General features: G+C 41.2%; 1 protein-coding gene across 1 annotated transcript in view; it reads left to right on the top strand.

The window, feature by feature from the left end:
• Positions 1 to 758: 758 nt before the first annotated feature.
• The window catches only part of shmt2 (serine hydroxymethyltransferase 2 (mitochondrial)), a 32175-nt gene continuing 20222 nt past the window's right edge, over positions 759 to 12711 (top strand). The window contains exons 1-2 of the mRNA XM_050038969.1: positions 759 to 901; positions 9813 to 10004. Coding sequence (XP_049894926.1) covers positions 869 to 901; positions 9813 to 10004 — 225 coding nt within the window. The 5' untranslated portion in view covers positions 759 to 868. The remainder of the gene's footprint in view (positions 902 to 9812; positions 10005 to 12711) is intronic.

The following is a 12711-nucleotide window of genomic DNA, read 5'->3' on the forward strand; positions in this document are numbered from 1 at the left end:
ATAAAGTAAATAAACTTAAATATTGCACTTTTACTCTATTAGAGTACATGTATTTGATTACTTTAATTACTTTGCAGATTCATTCATTTTCCATTACCAAAGCTGGAGTATCCGCACAAAACCCACACTGACACAGGGAGAACATGCAAGCTTAGCACATGGGGGTCCCCCACACCAGGGCTTGAGCCCCCCATCTGGAGTTCAAACCAGGAGGCTCTTGCTGTGAGGCGACAATGCTAACCACTGCTCCACCATGCATATACAAATATAGATTTTCTAATAAATCATTATATATTGTTATAGATTAAGCCACTATTTAAAGTAGTATTTAAAGTAGTATTTAAATTATAGCCTCACCTTTACCAGCTAAGTGATAATTAAAGATTTAGTGATGTGCACATTAATGCATCAATAATTATAATCCAATAATATAATTTTTCTTTCTGAAATCAGCCATTTTGCATAATGAGTAGACACACTATTACTTTGATACTTAAAAGTATATTTTCATGCAGATACTTTTGTAGTTTTACCCAGGCTGAGTTAAATATTGAATGCAGGACTTTGACTCATAACATAGTTGGCCTGTTTCTCACACGGCTGTATTTCTGCTTTTCCTGCAGTTAGAGACTACTTCCTCAAACACTGGAGTACAGTGAGAGGCGGATGCAGAAACGATAGGTAACACGGGGACACGACACAGCTGGTTTGGGCCATGTCCTCACAAAGCCCTACAACTCCCATCAGCCCTTGCGGCAGGATAAGCGTAACCAGCCGTTGCCAACAACTTCAAACAGCCCTTTCGGAGCCTGTCAGCGGTGTGTCGCCTGACTGTGCTGCTTCTTCATCTGGCCTGAGACCTACAAACATGCTGTCCTTCGCTATCAGACAACTCACACGGGTAAATATGTCTTAAAGAGCTGTTTTTGTGTCATGGTTTCATTGACGGTGCGTTTGAGTTTGGTAACATCGCTTCTGTGCGGTGTAACTGTTAGCTAGCTTAACGGCAGTCACGTTAGTCGTGGGGGGTTTAAAGTTGCTCACCTGTGTTTCAGCAAGTCACCAAATGAAGGGATATTTGCAGCAGCTAACAGCTAGCTATCATTTCTGCACTGCTCCTGTTGCATTTTGACATCTTTGGTGGTTGTTAGTTAGCAGGTAAGCTAGCAGGCTAACTGTCAGTGAACGTTACATAGCTGCAGTTGTGCAATGATGCAACAGCGACTGTTCCGTTTCATCATGTGGGCATACAGCACGGATTACCACACATCTCTGTGTCACCAGAAACTTTACTTTTTCAACACATTTTCGGTTTATTTAGTTACAAAAACATCATGAAATTATTCAGCAGTTAATCAGCATCACACACACTGTTTTCTCACTTAAAAAGGTTTTATGAGATCAAGTAAAAAGCCCCATTCATGATAACTCAACACAGATAATGTAAGTGCAGGTTAACAGACAATGCTGTACTGTAAGGGCCCCACAATAACGTTCAAAGTGCAAAACGAGGCTGAAATGTGCAGTAGAGGCACCAAGAAAATATTAACCTCACACTTTGAGATAATTATGTAACAGATAAGGCTGTTTTTTTTTTGTCAAAGCAGTGGTCATTGTTTCAGCAGTGTCAGCAGATTCCTCACTGTAGTTTGTATCACAATAGGGGAGCTGCAAGCTTAACTTCCTGATATGGATATTATCTCAGTATATATGGTGAATAAGAGCTCAAAGGTCCACTTACCTTATACACTATGTTACCAGGTAGCTAAAACTAATGCTAAAACTCTAATATTGTATCTACTCTTGTTGGTATAAATGGTTTGGGCAACAATATTTGACACATCTTTCAGTATGACATATACAAATTCAACAGCAGCACAATCTGAAGACACCAAAATGACCTGTGAAGTTGAGCGAACACTTCTCAAAACCAGACCTAACAAAAACTGAACATTATAACCTTCATGTACTTTGATTCAGTGTTAATAATTCAACTTTAACATTAAATTACTTACAAACATGTAATGAAGTACAAGATTGCATTGTGCTATTGATTCTAGACTATTTTTATCTATTTAATTTATTATCTTAAAAGTCTGCTTCCTTGTCAGAATAGTTGTAGTCATTGTTTCCCTTTGATACATGCATTAGAGATTTGCATGATAAGTAAACTAGTTGAACTAGTTAAACATTGCTACCCTCGTTAGTTGGCAACAGATGTATTATTGTGTTTGCGTTCAACCAGTGAAAATGCATTTGTAATAATCAGACATGTCTCTTAAAGATTTATTTTCCTAAAGAATATTGTTTTAAGTGAATATTATTTGTTAACTTTGAGGCTTTTTAGTAAGGTATTGTCATATTTTGTAGGTAAATATTTTGTGTTCATAATGCATGGTGCGAAGTGCCACACATTTCAGCAGCATTTAAAATATGATTTGGACAATGAAAATGTGATTAACAGTTTTAAATGTTTCTTATAATATTATTACAGACAATGTTTAACCTTATAGATAAAATGTGCTCAATTTTGACTGTTTTCTGAGTGTTTGCTTGCCTATGTACTAGTCAATTTGCTTTAAATGTTAGGGAAATAAGTCTTGAACATCCCTAACAGACATTTCATATTACATATTAGTTGCCAGTAATCTCATTTCAAAGTTGATGAAGTTTAGTCATTTGACAGCTTTTTTATTTAGCAAGTTGTTTGATGAGTGGAGACATCGGGGTGACGGAGGTGTTGGGAGAAAAAGTTGGTCGAGGGCTATTAATATCCAAATTCTGAACTTTATGAAGTGACCCATTTTGGAGAAAGTGCAGATTTCATGTAGTTTCTCTGAAACAACTAGGCTATGCCAAGTTTGTGCCAAAATCTTGTGGCATGTGTTCAGACCTAGTTTTTTAAGTCACTGTCAGTGTGTTTGAAGTTTCCCATTAAGCCGACTGATTCACATGCTTGCATGCTTTTCCTATTTGGTGGTAAGTGGTTAAGTGTGCAGCTTTACTGAATCTCAAAAGGACTCACAAGACTTTTATTTCTTTGTGGTTAAGGCACGCAGTGTCCTCACAGACAGAGGAAGATGTCAGGCCTTGTGCAGTTATTTGTTGCTGCTGACATACTTTTTGTATGAGGACAGTTTTTAGTTTGGTTTGAAGATAAGGGGAGCTCAACTTTTGTGACATGGGTGTTAAGCAGTACTTCATCTGTTGCTGAGAATGTTATTACGAGGCAAGCAAGTTGCTTTGGCCATGATGGGATGTGTGCTCCAAAATAGGCCAGTAGCTGCAGGTAACAGATTCCAAAGATTCCATAGTCGGTTCAAGTAATTACTAATCTCATTATTAAAAACCTTTGTCTCAGTACAAGAGGCCAAAGAAGCAAGGTTCCCAGTTGTTAATTCTAAGGACATTGCTTTCTCTTGTTAACGAGGGCATTTCTTCACAGATTTTTATCTACTCTTCTATAAGCTATTTTCTTTTGAATGGAAAGAACTCGGTGCTTGTGCAGATGATGTTTGAATTAGATGGATTTTGCTGAATTTGAATCTTTGAATTCAGGACATGATGATCACTTCTTACTAAAAACAGGCCTTCAGAGATGTTCAAGCTTAGATTCAACGTATAGTGCAGGGGTAGGCAACGTGCAGCTTTATTTATTGTTGTGGGCCTAAAATGATTCTTACATAACATGTGTAGCCTATACACTGATTTCAAAAACGTTTAAACATTTGGTCAGCTAAAATATGAATCATAAGTCTTCGGCTTGGCGCCTTTTCCTCTAAAACATCACCAGCGATGGCTACAGTAGTCTTGGGTCCTCTTAGCTAGACTAGCTGTGGATTCCAAATCAAAAAAGGAAAAAGTCTCAGGGGGAAAATAGAATATTTAATAGTGTATGGATTTGTTTGCTTTCATCTGCAACACAGCAAAATTTAAGATCCAAATAATCAAAAAAAGCCCACTGCAGAATAATTACCTTGTGCTAAAACATATAAATGTATGCTCATTTAGATCTGTTAGTAATGTTGACCGACCCCTGGTATAGTGGTAGGAAAAGCACCCAGACATTTCAATTCTGAACATTTTGAGGAACCTTTGACTTCAAAATGACACAAATTTAAGTGAACTTCAGTCAAGCAAAGTCAGTGTGAGTAATACAGAATCATGCATTTATATATATATTTTTAAAGCTTGTTCTGTGAGACATTTTGTGTAATTAAAGAAATGAAATTAGCTAAAATTAAGTTAGATATACTGCTGTATGTCTGTACTGGAATCAGTAGTGTTTGCAGGAACTGCAGGCTGAAGTTTGTCTGCTCAAATATCTCTGACTTTTAGGTATTGCCGTGCTTAACACTTGATTATGTTTAATCGTCAGTAATAAGTGTGTAAATGTGTGAACACAGAGACAAGTAACAACACTGAAAGGTGACGATCCCATGCCTTAAGCTGTTTTTTAGCTTTCTCTCTGATAATGATTCACTGGTGGGACCTTAGTCTAGGCAGGAGAAAACTAGAAAAGGAGGACAGTCAACATGCCAGTGATGCAACCACAAAGGTGACACTCATTTAGACTGAAAGAGAGACTTTCAAGGAAACGATTTACCTCTCCAGATCTTCCTCTGGTTTTACCGAATATCAAGGCCGAACAAAATGTTTGGTTTTAAATGTTAAAAAAATGCTATTTTCTGTCCATGAAATTTCCCTCCATAGGCATTTTAGCTGCAGTGCGTCTTTGGTTATGTTGCATATTCAAGCCACAATTCAGAGTAACTTACAAAATGTATACAAAATCAATACTAGAAGTACTCTTTCACTTTTTTATGCTGGGTACTGAATGATGAGAGATTTGCAGAGCTTTGTGTTTTGTCGGTGAGAAGGCCCAGCTGCTTTGGAATTTGGTGCACAACTCCTACTCATTATGCTATTGTTTGAGGTTCTGGGAAAAAAGATTTGAAACTGCTTCTCCAACATTTCTTAAAGTTACAGTAATCAGAGGCTGATTCAGTTAGAAATGAGGTTACATTTTTTCATTTGTATGTTGCCAACATAAACCAACAGATTGGCACTGGTGAATTCAGTATTACCCAACAATACGCTTTGAGAATTTTTTTTAACCCCCTTTTTTAAGTTGGCTCAGAAATAGTTTTCACTGTCACCCTAAACACAGCCTGTCTGGCTTCATCACCTCCCACACCAACACCACTAAAATTCCAATTTAATTCTTTTATACACGTCACTTTTTGACATGGACTACCATTACACTGTCCCAGCAGAGTTGATCTTTAGCTATTTGAATTCAGTTTTATTCATTTAACAGGAGCAGAACAGTAACACACATTTTTCAGCCCGGTTTCATGGCTTGATCCATTTTTTTTAACTTCAGCAGTGATGTTTGTAAGTTGCTCGGAGCTACTGGGGGTTCCATGAAAGATGGCTGCTACTACCTTCAGAATTTTCAAGTATTCCTCATGTCAAGACCAGCCTACAGACACATCAAACAAACAAACATCTGCCGGTGTCTTGGGATACTTCACACGACTGCTGTGTGTACCTCATGCATGTGTTAGGCCTTACATCTTTATGAACACAAAAACACACTCAAGTTGTCTGCATCCAAATGAAGCACATGTAGAGCAGTTCAGTGAGTTGTTGAAAGGATAAATACATTTGGTGGCACCTGGCACGGTGGTGCATTGTTTAGCATTGTCGCCTCACAGCAGGAGGGCTTCTGGCTGGACCCTGGGGTGGGGGACACCCTCTGTGCGGAGTTTGCATGTTCTTCCCATGTCAGCGGGGGTTTTCTCTAGGTACTCCAGCTTCCTCCCACAGTCCAAAGACATGCAGGTTAATTGGTGACTGTAAATTGCCCGTAGGTGTGAATGTGAGCATGAATGGTTGTCTGTCTCTATGTGTCAGCCCTGTGATAGTCTGGTAACCTGTCCAGGGTGTACCCTGCCTCTCACCCAATGTCAGCTGGAATAGGCTCCAGCCCCACATAAGACTCCTTTTTTAAAAGTAGCGACCAGGTGCCAGACCGTAAGCAGCAGGCATCCAAGAAGTAGCCAAAAAGAAATTGCGGATAAAGCACCAAAAGGCGCAAATATTGCGAGGCGAAACGCCAAGCGGAGTAAATCTGGGGTTGGCTTTCACTTGTACTTTAGCCGATGATACTGTGTTGAACCAGTTAGTGACAATTCCTTCTTAGTATACCTTTAAAGAAATGGTCAACATATGCTAATCCAGGCTTTTCAAATTTAAGGATGTGCTGCTCTTATATCAATTTAAATTACATCTTTAATTGTGTGAAAATGTCACATTAGGCCATGGGAAATTATACAAGTCATTTTCAGTAGTTTCTAACACATTATAGATAAAAAGGTAAAATAGATAAAAAGGTTAATTGATTGTCAAGAAAATAATGGGCAGATTAATTGATATTGTAAGTTGCAGTCCAGGTCAAGTTTGCTGCACACACCAGACAGCCCTTATCATTTTCTTTAGATTTCCAGTGAATTGAAACCAACATAAACTGATTTTCACTCCTTTTATTGGTGATATAAAAGTACAGTAAGTTTTATGACTGATTAAGTCATATTAAGATGGCTATAAATTGCTTTTAGGCGGCCCGAACATGATTTTGCAGTGCAGGAAAACCTTGTTAAGTGTTTCTGTTTTTGATTTACTTAACTTCACCTGACAGAGACAATGAGAGCGTTGTGTACACACCCTGATAACATCAACAGTACAAGCTTCATCATGCAGCTAGACACCCGGAGTTACCTGTAAGCTCAGTGAAAAGCTCTTTCACCATCACCACAAGACGTGTTGTGAAAAGCATAGATGTATCGTTCCACTGCCCACGCCTCCTGGAGATTGGCTTCGTTGCCGGCATTGCTTAAGTCTCTGATTGTCACCCTGACAACCCTTTGACCCGAATAGAGTGGAGTCGCCCTGGACTCAGCCTCCGTTCCTTCACGCCTCTTCACCCCATCCAGATTTCTCAGTCTGGTGTTATCTAGACTGAATCACAGGGCAATTTGTAACGGACAGCCCTGCTATTAGTCAGTGACAGAGAAAGAGGCAACTACGTGTCAGACTGACGGATGCTGCTGCCCTGTTGACACTTCTTCTCTCCAACCTTACATATCTTTTTTTTTTCTCACTGTTTCACCTCTCTAGTCCCTTCTGTTTTGTTTCTGTTACCTGGCTGATTGTTGTTTGGTATAGCCACTGATGGACAGCAGTCATCTGTAAAATTGACTCGCCTCAGGAGCTTCCTCAGGAAATGGGCAAAAAAAGATAATACCAAACAAGGATTAATGAAATGATTTTCTCTCTTCCCCTTTCTTCCTCTCCACCATTGGTCTTTGGGCACAGATGTTTGACAGAAAAGGTAAACTGCCAACGATTACCTTGTCATTGTCACGCAGTTTGCAGTGCATCTGTGACTCTGCCATTACTGCGTGTTTGGCGCCCAGGTTGATGTGGCCTATCCCGCCCCTTTTCTCACAGCACAGTTTTCATCAAGATCACCTTCAAACGACAGCATCATCTGTCGCCTAAAAATAGTCCCACTGTGACATATTTGGTTCTTGTATCTTGGCTCTCACTTTTTTCCCAGATCAGTTTATCTTGTGTTTATTAATTAATCTCCCATAATGATCAGGGCTGCGAGATGAGGCAGGAAAGAGGGGAGGCAGACCACAGGGACTGACCTGTGTTGCTTGTTTAAGCCCAGTGCTGTTCCATCTGGAAAAATGGAAGTGATATCCATGACAAGACGAAGTATTAAAAATGCTGCATGAGTGCTACTTGGCTGGATGTGCTTAGCAGCGTTGGGTGATGAGACGGGGACAGGACGAGGGTGGGAAAAGGAAAGCAGGGATGAAGTTGGAGGAGGCAGGGAGGAGGAATGGGGAGAGGCACCCTTGTCTGTTTTGCAGTTGTCAGTTACGCTATAACCATGGCAGCGTTGGCTTGTGTTGGGTTCTCTGCCACTGCTTTCCCTGGCCTCGGTGTGTCCCAGCTGAAGCACAGACAGCGAAGGACAGTTCCCGTCAAGATTTAATGACCCGTGTGATTTCTCAGCGAGGAACTTGTCCTCAGAGGCAGCCCGACCTGTCTCCCCAGGCCCTCATCTTCTTCCAGAACCCAGAGGGGGGGCCCTCTCCCCTTTTCCACCATCGACACTGCCACCGGTGACAGAAGGCCAGAGTAGAGACTGTTAGAAATCGGCCATTAATGTGCCAGTTGCCTCCCCTGGTGTGTCACCACTGCCCCCTCTGCCACCCCCGGGGAGCAGATGAAGAGGCGGAGTAGAGAGGATGGGCCCAACAGCGATGGAGTAGATAAGCTATCTGCAAGCTGTTCCTGAGGATAAAGGATCCTTATTAACTGTTTTTTACAAAGGATGTTGAATTATGACACTATGGTCGGTCAGACGGCTTTTATTATTTCTGCCCAACATTAACATTCTTAATGTTTTGTCTTAAAACGTCTGAAACTACAGAGTTGGTTTCTTTGCTGGATTTACAGAGCTATAAAGCCACTACAAATGATGAAATACCCAAACATTTTTTACAATACATGAAATAAGCATAAATTGCATTTTCCCCCTCACATGGGTGTCCTCAACCAGTCCTGAGCATTGTGTTAATTGCTTTTTAATGGTGCTATTAAAGGGAGGTTGTCCCTCACACCCCAGCACACCTGTACAGATGATAACTGTATGTTGGCTGTGGTGCGATTGATCTCAACAGTCATCATCATATTGTTGATTAAATGACTGGAGAGAGCCAATTTGTTTTGAAGGCAATCAACCTGTCAGAGATACTTTTCTCTGAGTGTTCTCCCACACAGTGTCCTCACTGTTGATTCAGGTTTATAAAGGCGGGCACACATACAGCTGTAATACATGATCATCTTTTGGTGCCTATATTATCTATGCAAAGAATCTTCTGCAGCAACACCAAGTCAGTGAAAGAACCAGAATTAAAGCCAGTATTGGATTCATGTTCAACTTAGAAAAAAGAGACAGAGACAGTGAAAACTGTATGGACTCTGCACACTCACACCATCCGGCATTGCAGCAGCAGCAGCATCAGGAGAACTCGCCAACTCCGGTCCAGATTAGATAAGCAGGAAGTGCTGAATCTGTTCTCTGTATGCCTCCTTCGGTACACTGAGGCTGTAAAAGTCAGTCCCTCAGTTTGTAGAAGTGCTGATAGAGGCATAATTGAACAACCATGCTGATTATTGATATCATGCAAACACGCCAGTTTCTAATTATACTTGGCCACATATTAGAGTGTATGAGGAACAGAGGAGGGGACTTGAAATGTCTCGTATTTATTTGGGACAAATCAGGGTGTCACCTCAAATATGTAAAATCATCACATACATTCTCCATCTAACATCTCGATGTCTCCAAAATGCACATTTAATTGTTTACTTCCTCAACACATGCACATTTAAAATGTTTTTCTTATCTTGGTAAATGTTCCTTATGACATTAGAAATCTTTCAGCACATTCTGTAGTCTTGTTCTTTTACCGTACTTTCATTAAAGCTATCGATTTTTTTCAGTGCATCCGTAAGATTTTGGCTAAATAGCTAAATCTGCAGGATGAAAAAAAAGCTTGGCAACTTATGTCAATCGTCATGAGATCCATTTTAGTGCAATGATCTAGTATTAAAGAATGTGTTCACAAGCACTGTTACACCTATATAAAACTAATATACTCTATATTGATCCTTTTCCCTCTTTCTCATCATACACCCCAACCCTGCAACCTCTCTTCTGCCCACAGCCACTGTGCCAGCGAGCCCCACTTCGTCTCAGTGTACGTTGCCAGCAGTCGCATGCCGCCACCCGTGCAGCGGATGAAGATCGTGCATGGACAGGCCAGGAGAGTCTGTCTCAGGACGACCCTGAGATGTGGGATCTGCTGATAAAGGAGAAGGACAGGCAGTGCCGCGGTTTGGAGCTCATTGCATCTGAGGTATGACATCTTTCAGATATGAATGATGTTATGTTTGTAATTTTTTAATGTTTTTGACTCCGTCAAGGACATTTTTTGCCAGTGACTTAAAAATGTTGTTAATGAGTTGACATGCTGTCAGATGGTTTGAATCACAAAGTAAAATATTAATCACTCTGTCAGGCTTCAGTAGAAAATACACCGATCAGCCAAAGCATTAAAACCACTGGTGAAGTGAAAAATGTTGATCGTCTTGTTACAATGCAATGTTCTGTTGGGAAAACTTGGTTCTGACATTCATGTGGATGCCACCTGATGAGCTCTACCAACCTAAACACCAGTGCAGACCAGGTACAAGGACAATGAGCAATGCCTCACCACCAAAAACTGCTCAGGAGAGGCCTGAAGAATGTGACAAGGAGCTTAAGGTGTCGACCTGGCCTCCAAATTCCTTGGATCCCGATCTGATCAAACATCTGTAAGATGTGCTTGTACCACACCTCACAACCCACGTGACTCAAAATATCTGAAACTAATGCCCTGGTGCCAGACACCAAAGGACATCCTTCAGAGGTCCTGTGTCCATGCATTGACATCTATCCATCTATCCAACCATCCATTTTCAATCACTTATCCGAAGCAGGCTGAGCAAAGTATTCCAGACAGCCCTCTCCTCAGCAACGCTTTCCAGCGTGTTCTGGGTCTGCCATGGGGCCTCTTACCAATTGGACATACCTAGAACACCTCTAATAGAGGCGCCCAGTAGGCATCCTAATCAGATGCCCGAACCACCTCAACTGACCCCTTGCATTGACAGATTAGAGCCAAATCTGGTCCAAGGAGCACCCACCGTGGATCGGGGGTACCAGCACATCTCTCAAATGTTCGATCTAATTTGGATCTGTGGTATTTGAAGGCAATGTTGACACCTTGAGCTGCTGTGGTCATTCCAGAGCAGTGTTTGTGCTATGGCATGGTGCATTGTCCTGCTTGGGGGCCACTGCCATCGACAAGTGCCATTGCCATTAGGGGGTTTACTTGTGTTCAGGTGGGTGGAGCGCGTCAAGTAGCATCCACATGAACGCCAGGACCCAAAGGTTTCCCAGCAGAACATTGCACTGTAACAAGATGATCAATGTTATTCACTTCACCCACCAGTGGTTTTAATGTTTTGTCTGATCGGTATAAGGACCCGTCCTATACCAATTTGCATTGACTCATTCAAAGAAAGACACTCTAAACACTCAATGCCTGTAAAAACTGGCAGGACCTCCCTTGTGTGTTGGCAGTGCAGATAGCTGAGAACGCCTCATCTCCTCTGATTAATGATTTGGCAGAATAAATGAATGAATGAATGGACTTCTGGTTGTATCATCTCGTCCATTCTACTGCTGGCAGCATCGACAGAGAAGCTTTTATCAGTGGTTTATCAGGGCTCATACTGTACAGTACTGAGTCATAAAACAAATATCATGAACTCTGACAAGTGTTGTTTACAAAAACAAACAACAACAACAAAAACAAATTCATATCAAGCTATTCAGACTCATTTAAATAGTGGAAATATTCACAATATACTTTACTGTCTGTAAGCAAGAACAGCTCAGCCGCTGCAGAAACATTTGGGTTCACTCTCTGTTTTCATTCCAGGGCTGGATGGTGTGAAATGGAAAAATTTTACTATTCAAAAAAGCAGAAGAGGTTTTATCTCGGGTTGTTTCTCTCTCCTCCTGTTTCTTCTTCGCTACAGTAGTTGTTCAGTGGAGTATATCGGCCCCCTCTCTACACAAAGCCTGACCGCTCTAGTGTGAGATAAAGCTGATATCTTCATTCTGCCTCCTCCCCACCTCACTCTGCAAGGCACATCACAGTACAGCTCAGGCAGGCATTCCTTGAATGAAAAGACATACATTTCACCACATGTCGGCACACACACTCACACACTCACACACACACACACACACACACACACACACACACACACACACACACACACACACCTGCTCACCCACTTCAAGACACTGAGAAGCAAATGCATTTCCTTTTGTAATATATGCACAGTCGTCGGCATGACAGACGGACGCAGCAGAGAGCTTTTACTGGAGCTGTTATCTCCCTTGATCTCCTTTTGGCTTCCAGGTGAAGCATTAGCATAACCACACACACAGCGCACACACACACACACACACACACACACACACACACACACACACACCTCAATAAGAGAGAGTGAGTGTGGAGTGCAGACTGTACCCTTTGTGTTTGTGTGTGTTTTGTGTCAGACTTTATTACTGGCCAGACCGATAATATACAGTAAGTTGATTGCAGCTGTGTGCGGCACTTTTGCCCAAGCCAAATTTCCCCTTAGGGACAATAAAGTATATCTTATCTTATCTTAAGTGGTACAGTAACTGTCAGGAGGCTGTTCCAAAAGAGGTATCCAGAGTCGGTTACACCGTCCAGACAGCAGACATTTGTGCAGGATATGTAACAGGTAGTCACTCCAACTCATTTACAGTGGTGTGAAAAAGTGTTTGCCCCCTTCCTGATTTCTTACTTTTTTGCATGTTTTCCACACTTAAATGTTTCAGATCATCAAACAAATTTAAACATTAGTCAAAGATAACACAAGTAAACACAAAATGCAGTTTTTAAATGAAGGGTTTTATTAATGAGGAAGAAAAAAATCCAAAGCTACATGGCCCTGTGTGAAAAAGTGTTTGCCCCC

This window comes from Epinephelus moara, chromosome 24 (genome assembly GCF_006386435.1).
Source record: "Epinephelus moara isolate mb chromosome 24, YSFRI_EMoa_1.0, whole genome shotgun sequence".
NCBI lineage: Eukaryota > Metazoa > Chordata > Actinopteri > Perciformes > Serranidae > Epinephelus > Epinephelus moara.